Source organism: Barbus barbus, assembly GCF_936440315.1.
Source record: "Barbus barbus genome assembly, chromosome: 45".
Classification (NCBI taxonomy): Eukaryota; Metazoa; Chordata; class Actinopteri; order Cypriniformes; family Cyprinidae; genus Barbus; species Barbus barbus.
Window position 1 is genome coordinate 23,863,771 of NC_136723.1, and position 22,245 is coordinate 23,886,015.

Sequence of the window (22,245 nt, forward strand, 5' to 3'; positions counted from 1 at the left end):
TGTTCACACCTGGCATTAGCATGCATCTTGGGTGATGCTCAAGTGAACCGACACTAGACGCATATGGCCACATTCTTTTATTACAGGGTTAGTTCAAAAATTACAATTTAATTGTTTACTCAGCCAAGACTTTTGTTATCTTTGATGTGGTTTAGTCCAAATTTTCTGTTTATGTTCTCTGATCAATGTTTAAATGTGAAAATCAGTAAATCAGCCTGTTCTTTGTATAAAGCGATCGATTCTCTTCAGAAAATTTGGACTAAACCGCTTGTTTCGTTTGGATTAGTTTTATGATCTCTTTATGAACTTCTTGAAGCATCAAAGTGGTAGTTGTGCAGACTGTCGATGGAAGGACAGACATCGCTCAGGTTTCGTTTAAAATATCTTCATTTGTGTTTTGAAAATGAATGAAAGTCTTGCAGGTTTGGAATGAAAGAGAGTGAGAAATGACAATCTTTCATTTTTGGGTCAACTAACCATTTATCTTAAATTAATAATTAGTAAATTCCAGGCGTGAACATAAGCAGATATTGTGTGGCTGCCCAGTTAAACTTTAATATTTAACATTCATTTGTGTGTTTTAAATTTGTACGGCACATAGAATAACATATAAATGACACAGACTCACAATTCTGGCTTCATCTTCAGCATTCTGCTCCTTTCACTCACACTCAGTGTCATCAGACTCCCAGTTTGCAATCTTATGAGAGGAGCTTCCTTCACTTGACACTGCAGAAGTCTGGGCCAGTTCTATTGAAAAAAGGATTTAAAAAAACACACACTTGTTTCAGTAATTTAGTTTACATTAGGACTGTAAATATGGTAAAATAATGTGATTACCTCTAATTTTGAGTATGCTGAGAGCTGTCTATAATACTGGTGTCAAATCGTAAAATTATTTACATACTTCATTCTAGGGTCAATTAAATGATAATAAACACAAAACCTGAAACATTAATCTGATTATTAAACACATTTATATAATTTTAATGACTAACATGAGTAATAAGGCATCTTAAAATGAACAGTGTACTACATTAGAATAAATGAACACATTTATAATTTACCTGACTATTCATTTATAATGTGAAAAGAAAATATTCATCGATTCAGACATATCTTACTCCATTAAAACTTAACTTTGTGTATCTGGAGATATTTAGGACATTATTTAACCCAAAATAGCATGCCATATGAATTGAAAAAGACTTGTTTGAAGCTAAATAGAAAAGCACGACACTTATGCGTCACAAAAACCAGACCGTTAGCGCGTTAATGTTCAACAGCGTAACAGCATGGAGAACAGCGTAATGCCACACTCAGTGCTTTCGAAAAACAAATATAAATTTATATTTGATGAATTCTCTCATCTGAGTAGTGGCTGCTTCAGACTCGTCGTAAAACCAGGCCTCGGCGGGAATGGAGGCGAGAGGATCTGTCAACGAACCAAAATGAAAGAAGCTGAAAGTATAACGTAATATAACATAAATTGTAAGCGCATTACAAAAACTTATTTTAAAAGTAAATCACCTTTTCTCAGGAAATCGAACCGGCATGAGAAACTTTCACACTCTTCTGTAGGCTAAAGTTACATCGCTACACCTCACGAACTTAACACCGTAAACCTGACAAAAACACTCGCAGTTAGTCATTTCTAAATGTATTCACCACCAATTATATCTTGAGTAAAATTGTCAACAAAAATTGTTTTTCCCGTGTAATTTTATAAAGAGAAAAGCAATCCAACTTGGTCTCGGTCGCATGAAGAAAAAATGGCGTCGTTGCTGAGGCAGCAGTCACTGAGGGCCGGAGTCTAGACTATTCGGCGGGTTTTTATTCCGTACTTTCAGTGTAAAAGTGAAATTACACCATATAACAACACTGAACATGAGTACTGTTTAACACTGTAGATTGTTAATTCAACTCTTTGGGAATTAATAACTTTTAACACTGCAAATATTACACTGCAAAATAAGGTGAATATGCTATTACTGGTGACTTTACTTAAGGTTAAGGATGTAAACAAACCACCAAAATGAAATATTAAACTTTAGGGTGTAATTCAAAGGATCAGAGGTAGAAACGGCCACCTCTTTCTTCAGGTCACTTACCTGCTGCGTGAGAGCGTGGTCCTATACACGCTGCCAGCGGCTCTGAGTGCCAAGAGCGGAGAGATCAGCCTACACCGTGAGACTCGCTCTGATGTCAGAGCCAACCAGCTGGCGAGATCTGTTCTCCACGTCGGGCAGTCTGACAAAAACACTTAAAGATATCGATCACAGGTCTGTGTCTAAGCCGTGAACTGCTAACTGCAGGGCAAGTATGCATTTACTCTTGGCAAATAATATACAGTCGGCTTTGATGAAAAAAATCACATTATACTTCATGTCATGGCCAAAAATATCGGCACCCTTGGTAAAGCTGTGAAAATTAATCTCCATTGTTTTCACAAAAATCTAACCTTTCATTGGAAAATAAGAATTTAAAATGGGGGGAAATATCATTATGAAATAAAGTTTTTTTTCTTAAATGCACTAGAATTTCTTATGAGTAAAATATTCCCATTCATATTCACAATTTTGAGCACTCCAGGGTGATTATGAACATGAAATTATCCAGCCATGGCTTCCTGTTTCACAGAAATATAAATAGGAGGGAAAACGAAGCCCAAATTCCCTTAATCATTCATCACAATGAGAAAAACCAAAGCACGGTGAGAAGAAGAGTTTGAGTGGCTAAAGACTCTCCAAGGACCACAGCTGGAGAATTGCAGAAAATTCTCAGTCTCGCGGTCAGAAAACCTTAAAAAAACATTTCAAACGGTTATCAGACACGACTGGAACTTCAAATGGGACTGGCTTCTATGGTCAGATGAAACTAAAAATGAGCTTTTTAGCAGCAAACACTCAAGATGGGTTTGGTGAACACAGGGATAAAAAGTACCCCATGTGCACAATGAAACATAATGCTGTATTTTTGATGTTGTGGGCCTATATTTCTGCTGGAGGTCCTGCACATCTTGTTCAGACACATGGCATCATGGATTCTATCAAATACCAACAGATAAAAAATCAATAAGTGACTCTATGTTAGAAATCTTATAATGGGCCATGTTTGGATCTTCCAACCGGACAATAATCCAAACACAAACCTCAAAAACAACACAAAAATGGGTAACTGGGCACAAAACCAAGCTTCTGCTGGCCATTCCAGTCCTCTGACCTGAACCCTGAAGAAAATGAGTGAGGTGAACTGAAGAGAGGAAGCACCGTCATGGAGCTGTGAATCTAAAGGATCTGGAGTGATTCTGGATGAAGGAATGGTCTCTGATCTCTTGTCAGGTGTTCTCTAACCTCATCAGGCATTATGGGAGAAAACGGGGTAAACTGGCAAATGGAGGTTTCAAAAAGTATTGAATAAAAGGGTGCCATTAATTGTGGGCAATGTGTATTAGAGAAAAACATTTATTTCATAATGATATTTCCCCCAATTTTAAATTCTTATTATACAATGAAAGGTTCGATTTTTGTGATTTTTTTAAATAAAAGATCAAAAGGATTAACAATGCAGATTAATTTTCACAGTCTTCTTTGATCATATTTACCAAGGGTGCCGATATTTTTGGCCATGACTGTATTGTATACACATATATATATATATATATATATATATATATATATATATAGATATATTTAGTTGCTAATAGATTTTGCTGCATATTAACAAATAAAACAAACTTTACATTATTATTAGTGCTTATAAAAAGTGCAGATTTAAATGATCACATACTGAGCAGCACAGTATTAATGTCATGAATGCACTGCTTTTAAAATAATGTAACAGAAAACAGAAGTGATATCTTAGCATGTGGCTATGAATGGCCACAGAGTTTCAGTTGGCAGCGTGTATCGGTTAGCGGTGAAGCGCAAACGCGACGCACACACACTGAGAGAACAGCTGTGTGACACACATCTCCACAGCAAAAGGAAGCCATGCAAATGAGCAACCAACTATGAGCAATGCGCCAAAATGCCTTGTGCTCTCGCTGTCATAGTTTTGAGAGTTATTCGCCAGAATATTAACCGAATTGTTGCTAATAGCTCGATCGTAGCTGACAGTGATTGCAAGCTTAGCTTTTGTAATTAGGTCACTGAAAGGCCTGCAAAAAACTAGGACATAATTTGAGATTTTCCATTGATTTGGGCAAATAAGGAAGTGTAGCATACCAGGCTAGGCTAAACTTGTCTTCAGGAAAAATGTCTTGAATTAGTTTATTTTTCTTTATTTTACCCCATTAGTAAGTTTATGATATAAAAGGTTTTATATGTGCCAGTAAGCATAATTAAAAGTGAATTTTATTTTAGTTTCATGGATATACTGTTACAGTTTTTGCCATTATTTTGAATTTTTCTTTTTACTTTAATTTTATTTATTTTATTAAAAATATTTTTTTATTTAATTTATTAATTGTATTTATTTTATTAAAATGTAATTTTATTTATTAAATGTCATTGTAACTTTTTTTATGATGTCTATATAGCTTTTATTAATTTTTTATTTATTAGTTTTAGTTTATTGCATTTTATTTGTTTTAGAACTCCAAGTTAAACTAAACTAAATTGAGAAATGTTGCATTGGCAATTAGCTGAAATAAAAAAAAAGTAAAAATACCAAAAAAAAAAATAAAAAAAAGTTTTTTTTTTAAATAGCATTTTTAATAATAACTGATTCACTTTAAGTTAAGTCTATCTAATATTAAGGGTGTGTGTGTGTGTTTCTTTTTACTACTGAATAAGATTAACAGAATATTTTTTTGGAGTGTGAGCCAAAGTCAGATCTCTCTAATCTCGTGCTAAGCGGACAGCATCAACCTGGACTCACATGGCCCACGGCTGTTCACGTACAGCGCTCCACCAGGAGCCGCGGGTTCAGGATATGGGAATGTAGCGAGGCGTCTGGGAGCTGGTCTCGTTCCGTGGTACGACTAACCTCCACAGCTCGTGTGCACTCATTGAGAAAGACAGACGCCGTCTCCTCTTTGTCCTTGGGAAGTTTTGAGGCGAGCCGTAAGGGTGGGGCGGAGAGTGACTCGTCCCCATTCCGGCACTGATTGATACAGTCTCTTGGCGGCCGCTGCTCTGAGCCGTAGCACGCTCCCTTGATAGACAGAAAAGAGATGTAGGAGTCCTCTCCATGAGATACAGCTGAGGGAAAGCTGGCAGAACGTATGTTCTTGAACATTTCCAGTATGTATATGAAGGCCGCTGGGTCGTTGAGGTTGATTAGCAGCGTTTGCTTAGGTTCTATTAATGCTGCTTATATCTGGATAAACCCCTAAACTCTGCTATTAAACACCATTCTGTGCTGCATTCATGAATGAAACCACGAGTGTACAATACGTTTCTAAGTTGTTAGGCAGTAAATATACTAAAAACAGCTTAGCAATATCATAGAAATGTTCTAGCAACCACAGAATACAACATAGCAATGTACTAAAGCATTCAGAACACTTTAGCAACTGCATAGAAATGCTATAGCAACAAAACTACTCAAAATACCTCAGCAGCTACATAATGTTGCGCTGTGATTTAAATCGCTCAAAACACCATAGCAACCTCATAACAACACCCTAGCAACAAAACCACTCAGAACACCTTAGCAACCACATACTGTTGCGCTGTACTTTAAATCACTCAAAACACCTTCGCAACCACATACTGTATCATTTTGCTTAAAACCACTCAGAACACCTTAGCAACCGCATGACAACACCCTAGCAACAAAACCACTCAGAATACCTTAGCAACTACTTACTGTTGTGATGTGCTTAAAATCACTCAAAACACCATAGCAACCTCATCACACACCCTAACAACCGCATACTGTAGTATTGTGATTAAACCCACCCAGAACACCTTAGCAACCGCTTAACATCACCCTAGCAACAAAACCACGTAGAATACCTTAGCAACTACTTACTGTTGTGATGTGCTTAAAATAACTCAAAACACCATAGCAACCTCATCACATAACCTAACAACCGCATACTGTAGCATTGTTCTTAAACCCACCCAGAACACCTTAGCAACCACATAACAACACCCTAGCAACAAAACCACTCAGAACACCTTAGCAACAACATACTGTTGTGCTATGCTTAAAATAATTTAAAACACCTTAGCAACCTCATCACAACACCCTAACAACCGCATACTGTAGTATTGTGATTAAACCCACCCAGAACACCTTAGCAACCGCTTAACAACACCCTAGCAACAAAACCACTCAGAATACCTTAGCAACCACATACTGTTGCGCTGTGTTTTAAATCACTCAAAACACCTTAGCAACCTCATAGCATCACCTTAGCAACCACATATTTGTAGCACTGTGCTTAAAACCACTCAGAACACCCTGGCAACCGGCTTGCTATCAGACCCTCACAGTGATGGTATAACTTGTGTTTTATCTCAGCAAAGCTCATCAGGTCCTTCAGAACAATGAGGTTTGCCGGTACTTTCCATTTTCTGTGTTGTGAAGCGGTTTATGGGAAGAGGCATCTTTTATTGTTTCTACTCAGTGATGTCACTTCCTTATGAGGCCATCTGCGAAGATTTCCTGTTATTATGTCCATTTGTGTGAGCTGATGGGTGTTGTTTGCAGAGAGAGTCAGAGTCAGCTGTCTGAGGATCTGCTCCGACGTGCTCCGACAAGTTCCTCCTCTGCCTGGCACGTCTTCAGCGTTTCAGATGCCCTGAAAGATGGTGATAATGAAGTTGTACAGGCTCCAATCTCAACTGTGTTAACTGACGTTAGCCAAGTTATGCCAGAGGCTGTCTTGAAATGCTTTTAGATTGCTTTCTTTTGTTTATTTCTGCCTTTTTGAGATCTTTATTACCGCTTTGAGATCCCCTAACCTTAAAGGAGCAGATCCTCAGAGCTCTCAGAGACCCCGGAGGTGTCAGACAGCTGATATTATTTTATTGTTGATATTATAACAATATTTTTAAAAAGCTAATATTGGCTAATGTTTTTTCCAATAGTAGCTTTTTAAAAATATTGTTTAATTATTGGCATTGGTCTGATATTTTTTATTTATTTAATTAATTAATGTATTTATTTTTGAGATCCCCTAACCTTAAAGGGATAGTTCACCCCAAAACGAGTTTGTTTCCTCTCTTAAGCTTTAAAGAAGACATTTTGAAGAATTTTGGTAACCAATCAGTTAATAGTAGCCATTGACTTCCATAGTATTTTTGTTCATACCATGGAAGTCAATGGGTACCGTTGCCAACATTTATATTTATCATTACCGACATTCTTTAAAATATCTTATTTTGTGATCCAGATTTTTGCCTGACAAGTCATAACTCTTGTGGTAGGATTATTAGAGAATGTTTAACAAGAAAATACTATTTTAGTCTTTCTATTTCCTATTTCCGCGGGACATGGTTGATCTGAAACAAATGTAAATTGGGTTTGAATTTACGCTGACTGCGAGGTATGTTGTGTTTAGCATTTGCGCTAACTGCTAATCTACTACTCTGAGGCGTTTTTTTTAAATACATATTCATTGACTGCACAGTCAGACCCAGGATTTGTTCAGAATTTACTTATGTGGGCATGAACGACACATTCCCCTTCAGGTTGCCCTTTTTCTACAGCTAATTTGCAAAGCATTAGCTGCTAGCTAGGAGGTCTTTCTGCCCTTCTCTGGAAGTTGTCCTGGGTCTAATGGCCCCTCAGGAGACTGTCTCAGTCATATCTAGGCGTTATCTCAGCGCTGTTTTATTTCGGTGGCACCATGCCGCTCTTCACAGAACGAGGAGATATCTGTCCTCTCCTGCTGCCCTCGGGAGAAGCAGAGAGGCAGATTAACAAAGTGACTTAATGTTGCACATTACTCTCTGGAGATCCCTGCTCCTGGTTTCTTGGCACCGGGCCGCCCTCCCTCCTACTCAAGTAACACAGCGGCTCCTCCCACGCTTGTCTCTCTCCGTCTTTATGTTTCCGTCACATGGGTAAACACACTGGCATCTCTTAACCTCTAAGACATTTTGCCTCGGCATGTCCAGTTCCTGTGGGGTTTTTGCCGAAAGCTTGTTCACAATTTCAGTAAATTTACCTGGCACTTCCCTCTTTTTTCCAGTGGCTTTGGTCCGATGTTGGCAGCAGGATGTTAGGATTGATTTGTTTTGTTTTGTAGATAAAGTAGACTAAGTCAGGGCATTTTATTTTATTTTGGAGTTAGATTATATCAGGACTATTTATTTTTATTTTGTTTTATTTTATTTTATTTAAAAAAAATATTTCAGTAAAAATATATTTTATTGCCATAATTACATTAAATAAATTATAATTATATAATTAAAATAATAATATAATATAATTCATAATTATATAATTCATTTATATTAAAGTATTATTCAATGTGATAAAATTGTTAATTTGATTTTATTTAAAAAAGCATTGTTTTTTATATTCCTAAATGGTTACCATCTTGTCAACTGCACATTTATACTATTTTGTAGAACGTTTCTTGTAGTTTACAAATCTGGTTATTGGCTATAACATAAAAATATTTTGGATACTTAATTGTGACTGATTCTGTTCTCCAAAATAGCTGCTAAACTGCATAAATGACTGTCATTAAATAAGACAACAATGTGCCCCACAGCATGTACAAGATGTCCTTGAATAACTTCTGCTTGAACGACTAATCCTGAACTGAAACCGCTACACATAACCAGACTGATCAGTTAGTTGGAGATGAGTGAACTGGACATCATCGGCCGAGTGGCTAAAGGGAACTCTTTGAGTCCGGGTTTAATGGATTACATGTCCTGAACAGCTTAAAGTTACACGAGGTGCACCGTCCATCAGGCTGTAAGCTAAGTTCGATGAGGTAGATGTAGAATCTTGAGTACATATAATGGGATCCATAAAAGTCAGTAAGACATAGTGTTTGAATGCAGATTTTACGCGTTCCAAAAGACACTCAGCATTTGATCTCCACTGTCTTGAATTTACTGTAAGTTTCCATTTTTATTGGCATACTCTCTTATCCGAGCGGAGCTTGCCGAGGCTTTTATCATTTGGTATGCTTTTCAAATTCAAATGAAAAGCTGTCACAACATTCCTGTAACTTCCTCTTCTGATGTATCATCTGTTTTTTCCATCCCTCCTTCATAAATCCTTCACATCTCTCTGGCTTTTATCAGTCGACTTGAAGCATAATCAGAAGGTCACATGCATTGCCAAGTTGTTGACCATGTCTAAGTGAAGAGAAGCATCTGTGAAGATCTGTGCTGCTGGTTTTCGGTTTCTGTACAGGCCACGTGTTTCCCTGTCTCTTGTTGTGAGTGTGAGCATTTCACCTCTGCTCTCCAAAGCTCTGTGCTTTCTCTCATTTGCATTGTGGGTTGCCCTTGAGTTTTATTTCCTCTTGTTGCTGGCTGCTCTGGTCTTCTCTGAGGGCCGCTCGCAACCACAGCCATCTGTGTGAACTTGTAGGGTTAACGCAAACCCTGTATCACTGATGAAAACCTATTTATAATATACATGTATAAGTGTAATGCTTCCTAAAATATTACTATTGACTTAGACTTTTTTGATCCCCAAGGGAAAATTAAGGAAATTAAAATGTAAAAATATAATTCAGACATTTAATTTACATTTAAGCATAAACATCACACAAATTATGATAATTGTGTAAAAACAAAACATAGTTCAAGATATATTATCTGAAACACATTATTTATTTTTTTAAGTACATTTCTGGTTCAAATGTTATAAATAATAAAATTTATATAGTTTTTTTTTTAATATCTCACATTATTTACATTTGGCAGCAAATTTTTTTCCAAAAAACTCTGTCTATATATATATATATATATATATAAAATCTGTCCATCTATCTGTCTATAGATATATATATGATATATATACAACTGATTTATAAAACATGTTTAACAGGAAAAAAAAAACTTCCTCTAAAATATTATTATTATAAAATATTATATATTATAATTTATAATATTTTTAAAAAATGTACTTTGATTGATGAACACTTTGATTTCAGAGAATACTGATTTTATTATTTTTATTTTTACATTTTATTATTTAAATATGGATATGGCAGCAAGCAATCAAGTATATATACTTGATAATAATAATATTTAAGAGGAAGTTTTTTTTTTTTCCTGTTAAACATGTTTTATAAATCAGTTGTGTTTTCCAAAAAGTCTTGATTTTGTATGCTGTTAACCAAGACGCTCCTTGTTTTTCCCACATTCAAGCATATGAGTGATATCACACATCTGTCTGATAAAATCTGTCTCTTTCTCTGTCTTGTCTGTTCAGGAACGAATGCTGGAGTCTTTGAAATAAGAGGAACGAACAAAGAGAATAGACTGCGTTGAGGATCGGAGCGAGAGCGAGAGAGGAAGGAAGACAAGTGTGTACTGTACTTTTGGAATAGGAAGGAATACAAGACCGAAATAATGGGGAGGAAAAAGATTCAGATTGCGCGGATAATGGACGAACGCAACAGACAGGTAAAAGAGATGTTATCTAAACGGAAAGAATGGAGATGTGGCGCTCACTTCATAGAAATGCAATAAATCTTAAGCACATACTCTCTCTCACACACACACATGTGTATGCATCACTTAAGGAAGTGCCAGCAGTTTCTGACGACAGCGTCACAAGACACTCACAAGCTGGATTCTCACTTTGGACTGGCTGCTTTCGTTTTTGCACATGTGTGTTGCGTGTTTGTGTGTGAATGTGAAATATGATTGTCCTAAATCATCATAATTGCTGTTTTTAATACTTCTTTAATTGCGATATTAAATGCATCGCCTTAGAGGATATGATGTGGAGAGTCTGAATAATTGAGGTTTGTAACGGAGCAGAGGAAACCGTGTCTCTACCAGTGGGTGTGTCATTCACCACAAACTATTACTCACCCGGGCTATTAGAGGGGCAGCGTCTGAAGCCACATCTGACAACACTTACGAAGCACATCAACCTCTTACCTTCCTCATCCAACCAGCTTTTCCCTGTCATGCCTGATGTTGCATGGGTTTACATGATTTATTTCATTCAGAACTTCGTAAATTAGGTTTCTGCAGCTTTTTTTTCTATTTCTATTTACCATTTATAAATCTGGGCATGTGTTGTGCAGGAGCTCTAGCGCAGGGCCAAACATGAAATCATGATTTGGAGCGGGAACTGTTCAATTTCATGGCTAACGCTGATAGCTGCAGGTCATACCACCAGAGTGCTGGCTCTTAATGAGCTAATAACCGTTAAGTATCCATGAGAATTGAACTCACCGTCTTCAGGTTTCAGCCGGGATGAACTCAGTTAAACTCGTGTTGGAATTTGAGCTGGAGTGACGGGAAGGTGAATTTACTGACTTGCAGTTTAAAGAAATTTAGCACGTGATGAATTCTGGGAAATAAGGTTTTTTGTTTTCGATCTATAAACTTTTAATAAAATTACAAGTATATACATTTCCTTGAATTTCAGTTTTAATTCTACTGTCATTCAAATTTTAATTCTGCCAAGAAACATCTCTTATTATCAGTGTTGAAAATTGTGGAATATTTTTGTGGAAATGCAAACCATTTGTTTTGATGAATAGAAAATTCCAAAGAGCAGCATTTATTCAAAATATAAACCTTTTAACATTATACGTAAATGTCTTTATTGTCACATATGATCAGTTGAATGCTAAATAAAAGTATTAATTCTTTAAAAAAAAAAACTATTTTGATTGGTAGTTTGTAAATCAGATCTTTAAAAAGATCATCTGAAGGGCCTATAATGTAACATCAAGATCTTTAGTCAACTCAAGAACTATATAGCTATAAAAAAGTAAACATAAAGAGCCTCCATTTAAGAACCTTTTAAATTATTGTACATTTTTCTCAGAGGTTTTGCGCTTGCAAGAAAGGTTAAGTGTTCAGACTGTTGCTTTACGTGTTGTTCTTTGCTTCTGAACAATGCATCAGTGGACAGCAGCTCAGGGTGCAGGATAAATGGTTGCCTGTCATCTATGCCCCCCCCCACCTGTCTCCACCCCCCCTTCAATGACCAGTATAGGGCCGGAAGCCGAGGCAAAGCTATTGTGGAGGGGAAGCCATTGGACCCTTCCTGTTATGACAGGAAATGCGCTCAAATGTGCTTCCTGACCCCCAGTGCAGTGGCACGATTAACCCCCTCTCAGCACCCACCCTTTCTCGTGTTGTGGTGGTGAAGTTCTCCGTGGATGTTCTGTCTGAGACATCTTAACTCAGATAAACTTGCATGCATCTTTACAGGGGAAGCATGGTCGTGTAAAGTTAGCTGCAGCCTCAAAGTGCAGTTTAGCATCAGAAAGCATGTAGGAAAATGTAAAAAAAATAGTCTTTGTGACTCAGACATCTAAGGTAAATCAAGACAGGCTGAACATGGCAGTAAACGCACGCAGCGTGCCAAAGGCAAACGTTTTTTTGCCCGTATGTGCATGTGGGGGCGTCTCAGTGAGCATGTGTAAGACATCTGTCGCTCCCGGTGCATGTGCATGTGTGTGTGAGCATAATCTAAATCATGTGGAGGTGAGAGCATCAGCGTGCTGAGCGGTAGGAGTGAGAAGATCACCCTGCTGGAGTTTGTTTGTGACAGAGAGCATGACGTCTGAACTCACGCACAGGGATCAGCGACACAAACACCACTAACACCATGTAGATTAGATCTTCACGTGCATGTCTATTACGCTTTGACATGCATGCATGAAGTTTACACTCTTGAAGGAGAGAAAAGTCTCTTGAATATGTCTTTTATTTCTCTTAGAAATTAGATTAAATGGAGAACAGTCTGCTTATCAAAACTGTTAAAAAAAGAAGGCAGTAATCTCACAGATGTATCTGGTAGAGATTAACGAAATGATCTGAGCTATGTGATAAATGTTCATTTATTCATTTGTTAATCTGTACTCTTACATGTGTGTCTATTTGGTATTTTATTTTTCCTGAGGAGCTTTAAGAAAAACATTTGAGACAAATAACTCCGGCTCAAACAGTAAAGAGCTTGCGGCTCAAACAGTAACATGCGAAGTGACTTGATGTAAATGAGACTTAATACTTAAATGACACATAATTGAGAATTCCAATAAGTCTGTAAAGTTATGAAAAATAAACATCTGAGCAATGCATTTATGCTCCATGTCAACATCACATTTGCATCCATTATATTTCTTTCACTGCATTTTAAGATAAAAAATTTGCGAAAATTGATACTTCGCTGAGTTACGAAAGAGCAACCTCTGAGCAATACACTTTTACAGTTTTTGGGGATTTGTCTCTTCAGTTGTTTCAGTTGGTTCATTCTTCCTCTGAGAACTCCATTAAGTCTCCGAGGCTAAAAGCCAACTCTTAGCAATAACATTTCCTTTCTATCTCATTTTGATGCCAGAATTTAATAAACCAGAGTTTGAATATTTCAGGCAGATGCCCAAGAGAGTTCTTCGGGTTTTGTGTGGCTGTTTCTCACTGAATTTCATTGCCATCTCATCACAGATGGAGAGTTTGTTCTAGGAGGGTTTAAATGGTGTCTTTGGGAAATTGTCCTTTCCAAATGGAACGTGTGCAATGCTGCCGGCGTGCCTAGGTGATGCTGGGTCATCATTAGCCAAAGCAATCCTATGAACCCTGCCACCCAAGGGCTGTCAATTTGTGAAGCGTGCTGGGCAGAATTTCACCTTGAACTCCCCAGTCTAAATTTAGCGTGGCACGCAGAGCTCTGATAGCTCTCTAACCAGAATACCCTGTCAAACAATTTGGTTTTGGACGGCTGGGGCCATGTACACTCTAGCTATAAGTTTCATTTTAATTTTTCATTTTACTGAAGTCATGCAATTGCCAATGAAAAGAATTGCACATGCACTTGAAAAACAAGTCAATAAAGTTCATATTTTATTGTATTAGTTCACAAGAAAATGTAGCTAAATTGGAGCCATGGAGTTATGGGTAGTATGTATTTATCTTACAAGCCTTTCTTGGACAGAAGTTCCTTTAGCTGAAGCAGAAGAGCATGTCGTTAACAATGGAAAGGTCATGGGTTTGATTCCCTGGGAATGCATGAACCAATAAACTGTATACCGTGCAGTGGAAGTCGCTATGAATAAAAGCAAAATGCTAAAAATTAAATGTAAATAAACTAGTTAAGAAGCCTAGTGAAGACTGAAAATGCTGGTGACCATCTTTGTTGCTCATTTCAACAAGGTTGACCAGCAAAAACCTAATGCTATCGTTGTCCAGCAAGTAATACATTTTGTCATTAAATGAGAGGTATCAAATATATCCCAATTTAACCCTCCCTTTGTTCTTTTGTTTATCAGGTTACGTTTACAAAGAGGAAGTTTGGACTAATGAAGAAGGCCTACGAGCTGAGTGTTCTGTGCGACTGTGAGATCGCCCTCATCATCTTCAACAGCACTAATAAACTGTTCCAGTACGCCAGCACCGACATGGACAAAGTTCTGCTTAAATACACTGAGTACAATGAGCCCCATGAGAGTCGGACTAATTCGGACATCGTGGAGGTGAGTTCCCCTTGACAATAAGTACAATGTTTTTGACAAATAAATTCAGGGAATTTGAATCAGATGCCTCACCGAGAGATCAGGTAGGGTTCATTTTGGTAGAGTAGTAGGATTTGACACCTGGCCCGTGTCTGGTGGTGATTTGTTAGGGAACGTGCTGTAATAGTCCTTGCAAAAGACGTCTGGCACATGCCGTTGTGCTCTATAAGAACGGATCAGGCTAAAGGACAGGGACGAGGACTTTACTGTATCTCTTCAGGACCACGTTACGCAACCAGTTTAAGAGGACACGGCAGGTGCCACGGTCCAAGCCAGATGGTCAGCACAGAGACTTAAGATTATGCTTGCTCATCACCGCCACCTTTTGTGACGTGAGCTCCTGAAAAGGTCACGGGGCAAGCGTGGGTAGCTTTAGGTAAGGGTTTCCTCATCCGCTAATCTAAGACTTCAGCGTCTTCTGCTGAAATCGCCTCCGAACGACCAAAGAGCAACTGCGAAACTGCTCTCAGCTCTTCCAAACCACCTGTCAAGACTGACTTTGGGAAGAGAGAACTTGAAGGTTCCCACCCCACATGCATGAAAGGCCATGGCGCTCCCATTGGGAGCAGTGGGAAAAATATTTCCCCTGGAAAAGTCCCTTTTCCAGTAAAAACACCCGATTGATTTGCATAGAGGCCTGGTAGTGCCACACAAACAAACTCTCTCCTCTTACTAACTAAGTAAGGGATAAAGAAAAACATGCCATAAGGATGAGGAATAACAGTGTGGATGCTGAAAGGGGCGTTTTAGGAGCTCAGTTATGGCGAGGGATCTCTTTATCTTTGTGCGTTCGAGCATGAGCCGGTTATTGTTTCGCAACTCACTTCACTCGCACATAACAAGCTGCGAATTCAAACTCTATTATTATACTTTGACTGTTCAGTCTAGTGTAACATCGTTCGACAGGCCATTTGCAGCGTTGACACATGCATTACAAGCAAAGCCCTGGGGTCAGACTTAGTTGGGTTTTTTATGAGGCTGAGAGGGAAAACGGCATGGCTTGCCTCATGAGAGGAGAAACATCAAGTCTCCACGAGGCAAATCTCACGGACACCCTGCCAAACCAGTAAGGAGCCGGGATAATCCCATTTCCTCGATTAGTGTAATCTGAAAATGCTCCTTTTAATCCTAAAAATTGACAGCGTGCACTATAACCCCATGTCGTCACCCTGAAACGCACGCTTTCAAGACCCCACACCTCTACTGAGAATTGTCAACAAGACCGTTGGCGCAAAGGAAGGAAAATGTTAATTATTTCCAAAGGTCGCGTTGTTAATGACTACATGGCCGGCTAATGAGATTGAGCAAAGCTCTGTGCGTATGGTAGTTGACCTCTTGTGTTTGGTCTTGTGCTGGAAGGCATTAGAGGTGGCAACCTTCCCCTCCTCCAATTTCACCCACACAAACCTCTGAGAAAACATGCCTCCAGCGCTTGGCACATCAATCTGATTTCAAATGTAATGAAGAAAACATCGTCAACCTACTTTTATAAACTGGCTCCATTTCAGGCACATTTGCCGCAAACGTTTTTCTACTCTGCTAATTTAGATAATTTGTCTTCATGTAGTTGCATGCCAATGCATTCTTACTTCATTTTGTTCCCCATTCCCAGTTCACTCACAGTTCTCCATGTGAGAAGTCATTGCTTCACATTCCACTGTGCGGTTTGTTACATCTTTGGCTAAATTTATGTTTAGAAGTGTTTTGATGGGATTGTTTGCTGCGGCAACGGTTCCCTTGTGTATTCGGAGGTGCTGGTTGCATGCACGCATGATGGCTCTTGATCTTCCGTTGAACCTTGATCACGATTGACAGATTCAATCGGTGAATCAGATTTGCTGGGCTTATACTGCTCTCTGTTAACACTGTCACATTGCAGTCACAGCATCAAGAGGATGCCAGGAACTAGACCTTTTTGCCGTTACAGACAGGTTTTGATCTGAATTTGATATATATGTTTATATAAGAAGTTAGAAATAAACTAATTTGAGTATTTTGTCCCCAAAAGAAATCAGTGCCACTCTCATCCCTTCAGGAATTTCACCAAAAGAGAGACGTCTTTGTTTTGCATTGCCTCACCCTGCCTTTTTTTCACAAACGGGTTAACATGTGTTTACTGCTTCACTTGGTAACGGCCTGTTGTATTTTGCGCTTTTGGCTTGAGACTCGTGGTTATTTATAAGATGGAGGTCTTTCAAATTCTTTACCCCTCTGCCTCTTTTCCGTCCTCTGTCCTGGGCAGAGAGCAGCTGAAGTTCTCATAGTGTTGAAAATAAGGAGCAGACGCCCAACTTGTGTGCCAGACCTCCTCCCCGTTCCAACCCTTTGTGTTTTTATGTGGTCCTTCCCCATTAAATGCCTGAAAACCGGTAGTTTTCTAAAAATAGAAAGCAGCACAGCTAAAAATAGCTCCGGCCCGGCAGTCGTGCCAAGGAAAATGGAGAAGAATAGGCGTGGAGTGCTGGAGAGAGAGAGAGAGGACGGCCTCGCTTGCTTTTTTTCCCCCCACTCCATTTTCCCTCTGAGAATAACTGACCACAGACGGCGGCGTACTTCAATAAAGCTTAAATCAGACTTGTTAGGATGCCGTTTTCACACTTTTATGAGAGGAAAGGAAGAGTTGTTTTGATTACGTGACTTCTCGTGGCATGCTCCTCTGCACTTCGCAGGCTGTTTCTGTCGGCTCATATCTGCCATCTGTTCAGCTATGTAAACTTGAAAACATGGTGTGAAATTCGAGCGTGTACTGACCTCAGCCCACATTTGGGTCATTGTTCTGATCCGCTCATGCTTAGAGTTTGAAACGCAGTATTTACTGGCCTGTTTTCTTCATCCTCGATTGAACGACATCAGAGGGCGGTTTTACATTCCACGATTAATCTGAACCTTGTTGCGTGAGTCAGGTTTTCCAAGACCCAACGGCGAGCCAGCGCTGCACAAAATGCTTCGCTTTTACCAAGACTCTATTCTTTCTGAGAGTACTAATTGTTAGCTGGTCACAATAACGTTTTTGAAGCCCATTTCCAGATAGGCTACCATTGATAAGGAGTTCCAGAGACAAAAGCTGTTAATTGACGGCGAGGGAGGAATGCTTTATTTCTCACTGGTGTTGCAACTGATCGTAGATCGTAAGGTCGGCCGTTACTGTGGCATGCAACGTGTCAAAAACAGTTCAGTCTGGTGACTGTGAATGATTGAGGCCCACAAGAGCCCATTATTGGTACAGTGAGGGGCTTTGTGTCCAAAAGGACTTGATCAGTAATAATTTAAAATGAATAAGCATACTGTCCTCTATAGATGATGCAATGGAAAAACAAGGCTTCTGAGAGGTCACATGACAACAAATGTAAAGAGATGACATTCTTGTGTGTGATAATGTGCGATTATTTGTAGAAAGGCCCCAGAGGGGACCTGCTTGACCCCGGGAATGATTCTGGTGAGGAATTCTTGCCTCACGTCAGCTGCAAAGACGTTGGGAGGTGTAGTTTTCTGAGAGCTGACAATCAAACCACCCAAGAACACCAGGGAGCACAGAACGTTCGCTTTTTTCGAGCCCAACTTGGTTTCGGGACACTCTTCCGCTTCCTCGCGGTCGGATTGGATATCCACCGGGCCGGTTACTGTCGTAATTATGCTCTCAAGTGCGTTTAATACCAAACACGCGGTGCTCTACTCGTGGCAGTAAAAGAGAGGGCCTTTGATTCGTTATTATAGGGTACTGAGAGCATCAAAGGAGGTAAATTACCCAGAGGTCCCCAGTGTGGCATTTTCCAAACGTTGCCCAGCTGCTGTGGTCTGAGCAGCTGGTGGAAAGAGCCCTGGAGGAGGGCCAGACAGTGCCACGCATTGGCCATGCGACCTGCCGCAGGAACGGGGGCGTCCCCGCTGGCTCACCCGTACGGCTCTAATAGGATTCCGCCTTTTTTGACGGTCGGAATCAGTGCGGCTTTCGTTTTTCCACCCAGATCCATCTGCTTTTGATAAACCGCGCTTGATACACCAGTGTTTAGGCAGCACAAATCGAGTCTTATTTGGGCTTTTTCTGTGAACTGATAAGGTGCCTTTTCCTTTCGCTTCAATATGCATTTCTTTTTCGATAGCTGCTGCACTTGTTTGTGCACGGTGTCGTGCTGCCAGTTTTTGTGACTCACTGCGTAAATCAACAACTTTCCACGCAGGCAAACATGACACATGCACACATGCACGTCTGAAGAGGTGGAAGAAGTTCTTAGTCGAAAATCCCTACTGACACGCGAGACAATAAGGCGACATTTCCTTCAACCGAGCTGCCTTTTTGTGGTCACATGCTCTCAGTTTCCTTGCTTTTTTGGGTGTCTTGGATGTGGTCCGTGTTGCTGTTGACAGGCAAAATGCATTGCCACCTTGGCTTGTGTGCATGTTCCTTAAAGGAAAGACATCTTTAATGTTTCGATTGTTAGAGTGCGGTGGAGCTGCATCTCATATTGTTGAGCTTTATGCTCTTACTGTGTTTTAACATTTTTATGTTCCTCAAGAAAAACTGATATTTAAATGAAACATGAGAGTTATGAAAGAACACCTCTTGAGCAATTTTTACACTTTTACTGCATGTCAAGAATTTGTCAAGAAAGGAAATCTGAATGAGGACTCCATGAAGTCTCCCGAGCGATGATTGAGCAACCTGTGAGTAATATAATTTTCCTCTGGGTTGGTGTGGTGTGTGTGCCGTTTGAATGCAGTTTCTCAGACTTTGCCCTTGTTTAAAGTGTCTCCTGACACAGTGGACTGTAATGAGCCTGGTTTGAGGTGAGGCGAGACCACCCATGTGGTCCGCAGAGGAGGGTACAAGGTGACGTGACGCCCTCAGTCAGTCCGTCAGCTGCTGGCCAGCAAACGGCATCAGTCTCCACACGTTACCACCTGCTATGGCACGTACAACATAATTTATCCGCTGAAGGTTACCGGCTAGCACGCTATATAGGACGCCATGTCTACATGCGGACAGACTGGGGCTGTCTTTGTCATGTGGGAGAGCGATGCAGCGCTGGTTTAATTAGGAGCAAGTCTCCATAGAGTTGACAAGACTTGGAGCAGAAGGAGGCGCTGATGGCCGTGTCTCCCCTCTCCTTTCTTCTCCTCTCCTCTCTCCTCTCCACCCTCACGACAGCTCACTTCAGCTTTAGTCATAGCTGAATGCATTTTTTTTAACTTGTTGCAAAGCAATGCAAGAAACTTTTATATAGGTGGCCAATGGATTGTAAATAGTGCTCAGAGGTTACTCTCTCCAGAAACATTTGCATTCGCATATTCACATTTTTGGTCTAATAATCAATCAGCTCTCACTCTGACTTTTTGTGACACAACAAACCTTTTGGTTCATATACTCATGTAGACTGTTTTGGATTAACTTTGTTAGGGATGCTTCTCCTAAAGTCATTTTTAGTTAAAATATGCATACATGAGTCAAGAGTTGGCATACAGTAAGAATATTGAGCTATAAAATTAATCTCGATAGCATATGCCAGAAAATTTGGTCTTGGGAGAAATAGTTGAGAAATGTTTGAGTTCATACTGAGATCTCAGATTTATTTTTTTGATATATATTTTGAGACATTGTGTGGAGATCTCTTTGAAAAGACGCTGAAATACAATACAGTACAATAAAATAGAAATGCATATAAAATGTAATAAAAACCAAAATGAAAATTAGAAATGATTTGAAAATAACTTAAATAATTTTGGAAATAAGTTGAAGAAAACAAATCTAACTGGAAACCCGGGGAGCAGTTGGGGGTTCGGTGCCTTGCTCAAGGGCACCTCAGTCCCTCAATAACACGACTGAGGTGCCCTTGAGCAAGGCACCGAACCCCCAACTGCTCCCCGGGCACTGCAGCATGGCTGCCCACTGCTCCGGGTGTGTGTTCACGGTGTGTGCGTGTGTGTGTGTGTGTGCATTTGTTCACTACTCACTGCTGTGTGTGTGCACTTGGATGGGTTAAACGCAGAGCACCAATTTCGAGTATGGGTCACCATACTTGACAATACGTCACGACTTTTACTTTACTTTACTAAATCAATAAAAACTAAAATTGAACTAAACTGAAATAATTACTAAAAAATTAAACAGTGTAAAAATATTAATAAACAATCTGAAAATATTAATTAAAACATAATAGTATATAAATATATTCTTTTGTGACATGAATGATCTCAAAAGTGCAAAATTATTTATACACTAATCTAAAAAAGTATTTAAAAATATGAATAAAAACAATAACAGTATATAAATAATACTAAAACAAGTTACATGCAATGAAAGTCAGTGGTGATCAGTATTTTGTGATTCTTAAAATATATATTCTTTTGTGACATGAATGATGTCAAAAGCCCATGACAAAATTACTAAAAATTAAACAATCTAAAACTTAATTGAAAATATTAATACAAATCATGATAGTGTATAACTATTACTAAAACAATGCTGTTCCATAGAATGAAAGCCAATGGTGACCAATATTTTTTGGTTCTTAAAAAGTCTTCTTTTGTGAAACGAAAGGCGATTAAATGACAGAATATGATTTTCTGGGTGAACTATCATTTATAAGCAAAGGTCTTCACGTTTCAGTTCTCAATTTAATCTCACTGTCATCTAGGTGAAATAATCGAGATCTTAAAGTTGCGTCTCGCTCTCGTCGTTGTCCTGTCTTTGGTGTGTGATGAACTGAACAGGAATGCTCGGCTGAGCACGACCCTCCCCCTGTTGGTCTGGAGCGGTCCGTGCCGGTCTGAATGTTTAGTCTGCTGATGTCAGGCTTTGGGATCCAGCCGTGTTGCTAAAAGCACCGAGCCGGGTCGGACTGTGAGCTGGAGGTGTCAGCGACCCGCAAGCAGCGTGATTGGGGGGATGGCTGCTGGTGTAGGGTTGCTGGGACGCTGCTGGGTGGCACTGGGGCAAAAAATAGCCTTCTACGGCCATCCCTGGGGTTCGAGGTCATGATTGGCTGTGGCCCGGGCTCCGCCCCTTCCCCTTGAGCCGAGGAGATTTGTTGGACAGGTGCAAGGGCCTTGACAGGTGGAGATGTCTTGAATGAGTGGAATTGCTGTGGTCCAGCGATGTGGCTGCTTGCCGATGAGCGAAGCACTGAGACCAGGCAGAAGAAAAGACAAGCTGCATTGCTGTATTCCACTTTAGATCAGCTTTTACCTTGAATCTAACTCACAAAAACATGGACAATACACAAAAAGATGTATTGATCTGAAATGGCCATTCAAAACGTAAGATTTAGCTTTTCGTATGAATGAGAGTAATAGTGTTGTTTTGCATAGTAGCTCCGCTAATGACAGCAGAGTGATTAATGTACATTTTTATTCCGGTTTAAGTCAACATTTGCTCAAACTAGACTCTCAAAAGCTTCAGATGAAAGGATTAGGCTCTTCTGAGGAATCAAAGGCTCACGTTTCACAAGCAGGAAAAGCTTTATTTGTTTTCAAATATAGCCCTCGTGTGGTCAAACAGGAAATTGCTCCAGTCCTAAAGGGATATTTGTGGTTGAATACAAGATGAGCTCATTTAACAGCATCTGTGGCATGTTGTCAGTTACTACGGAAAATTATTTGATGTTTTTAATCCTTTATTT

General features: G+C 39.5%; 1 protein-coding gene across 3 annotated transcripts in view; it reads left to right on the plus strand.

Annotated features, from left to right (window-relative positions):
- The window catches only part of LOC306864520 (myocyte-specific enhancer factor 2C-like), a 43,794-nt gene that overhangs the window by 11,953 nt on the left and 9,596 nt on the right, over positions 1-22,245 (plus strand). For all 3 annotated transcript variants that reach the window (XM_079408582.1, XM_079408581.1, XM_079408580.1), the window contains 2 exons: positions 10,363-10,556; positions 14,387-14,590. In XM_079408582.1, coding sequence (XP_079264708.1) covers positions 10,503-10,556; positions 14,387-14,590 — 258 coding nt within the window. In that variant the 5' untranslated portion in view covers positions 10,363-10,502. The remainder of the gene's footprint in view (positions 1-10,362; positions 10,557-14,386; positions 14,591-22,245) is intronic.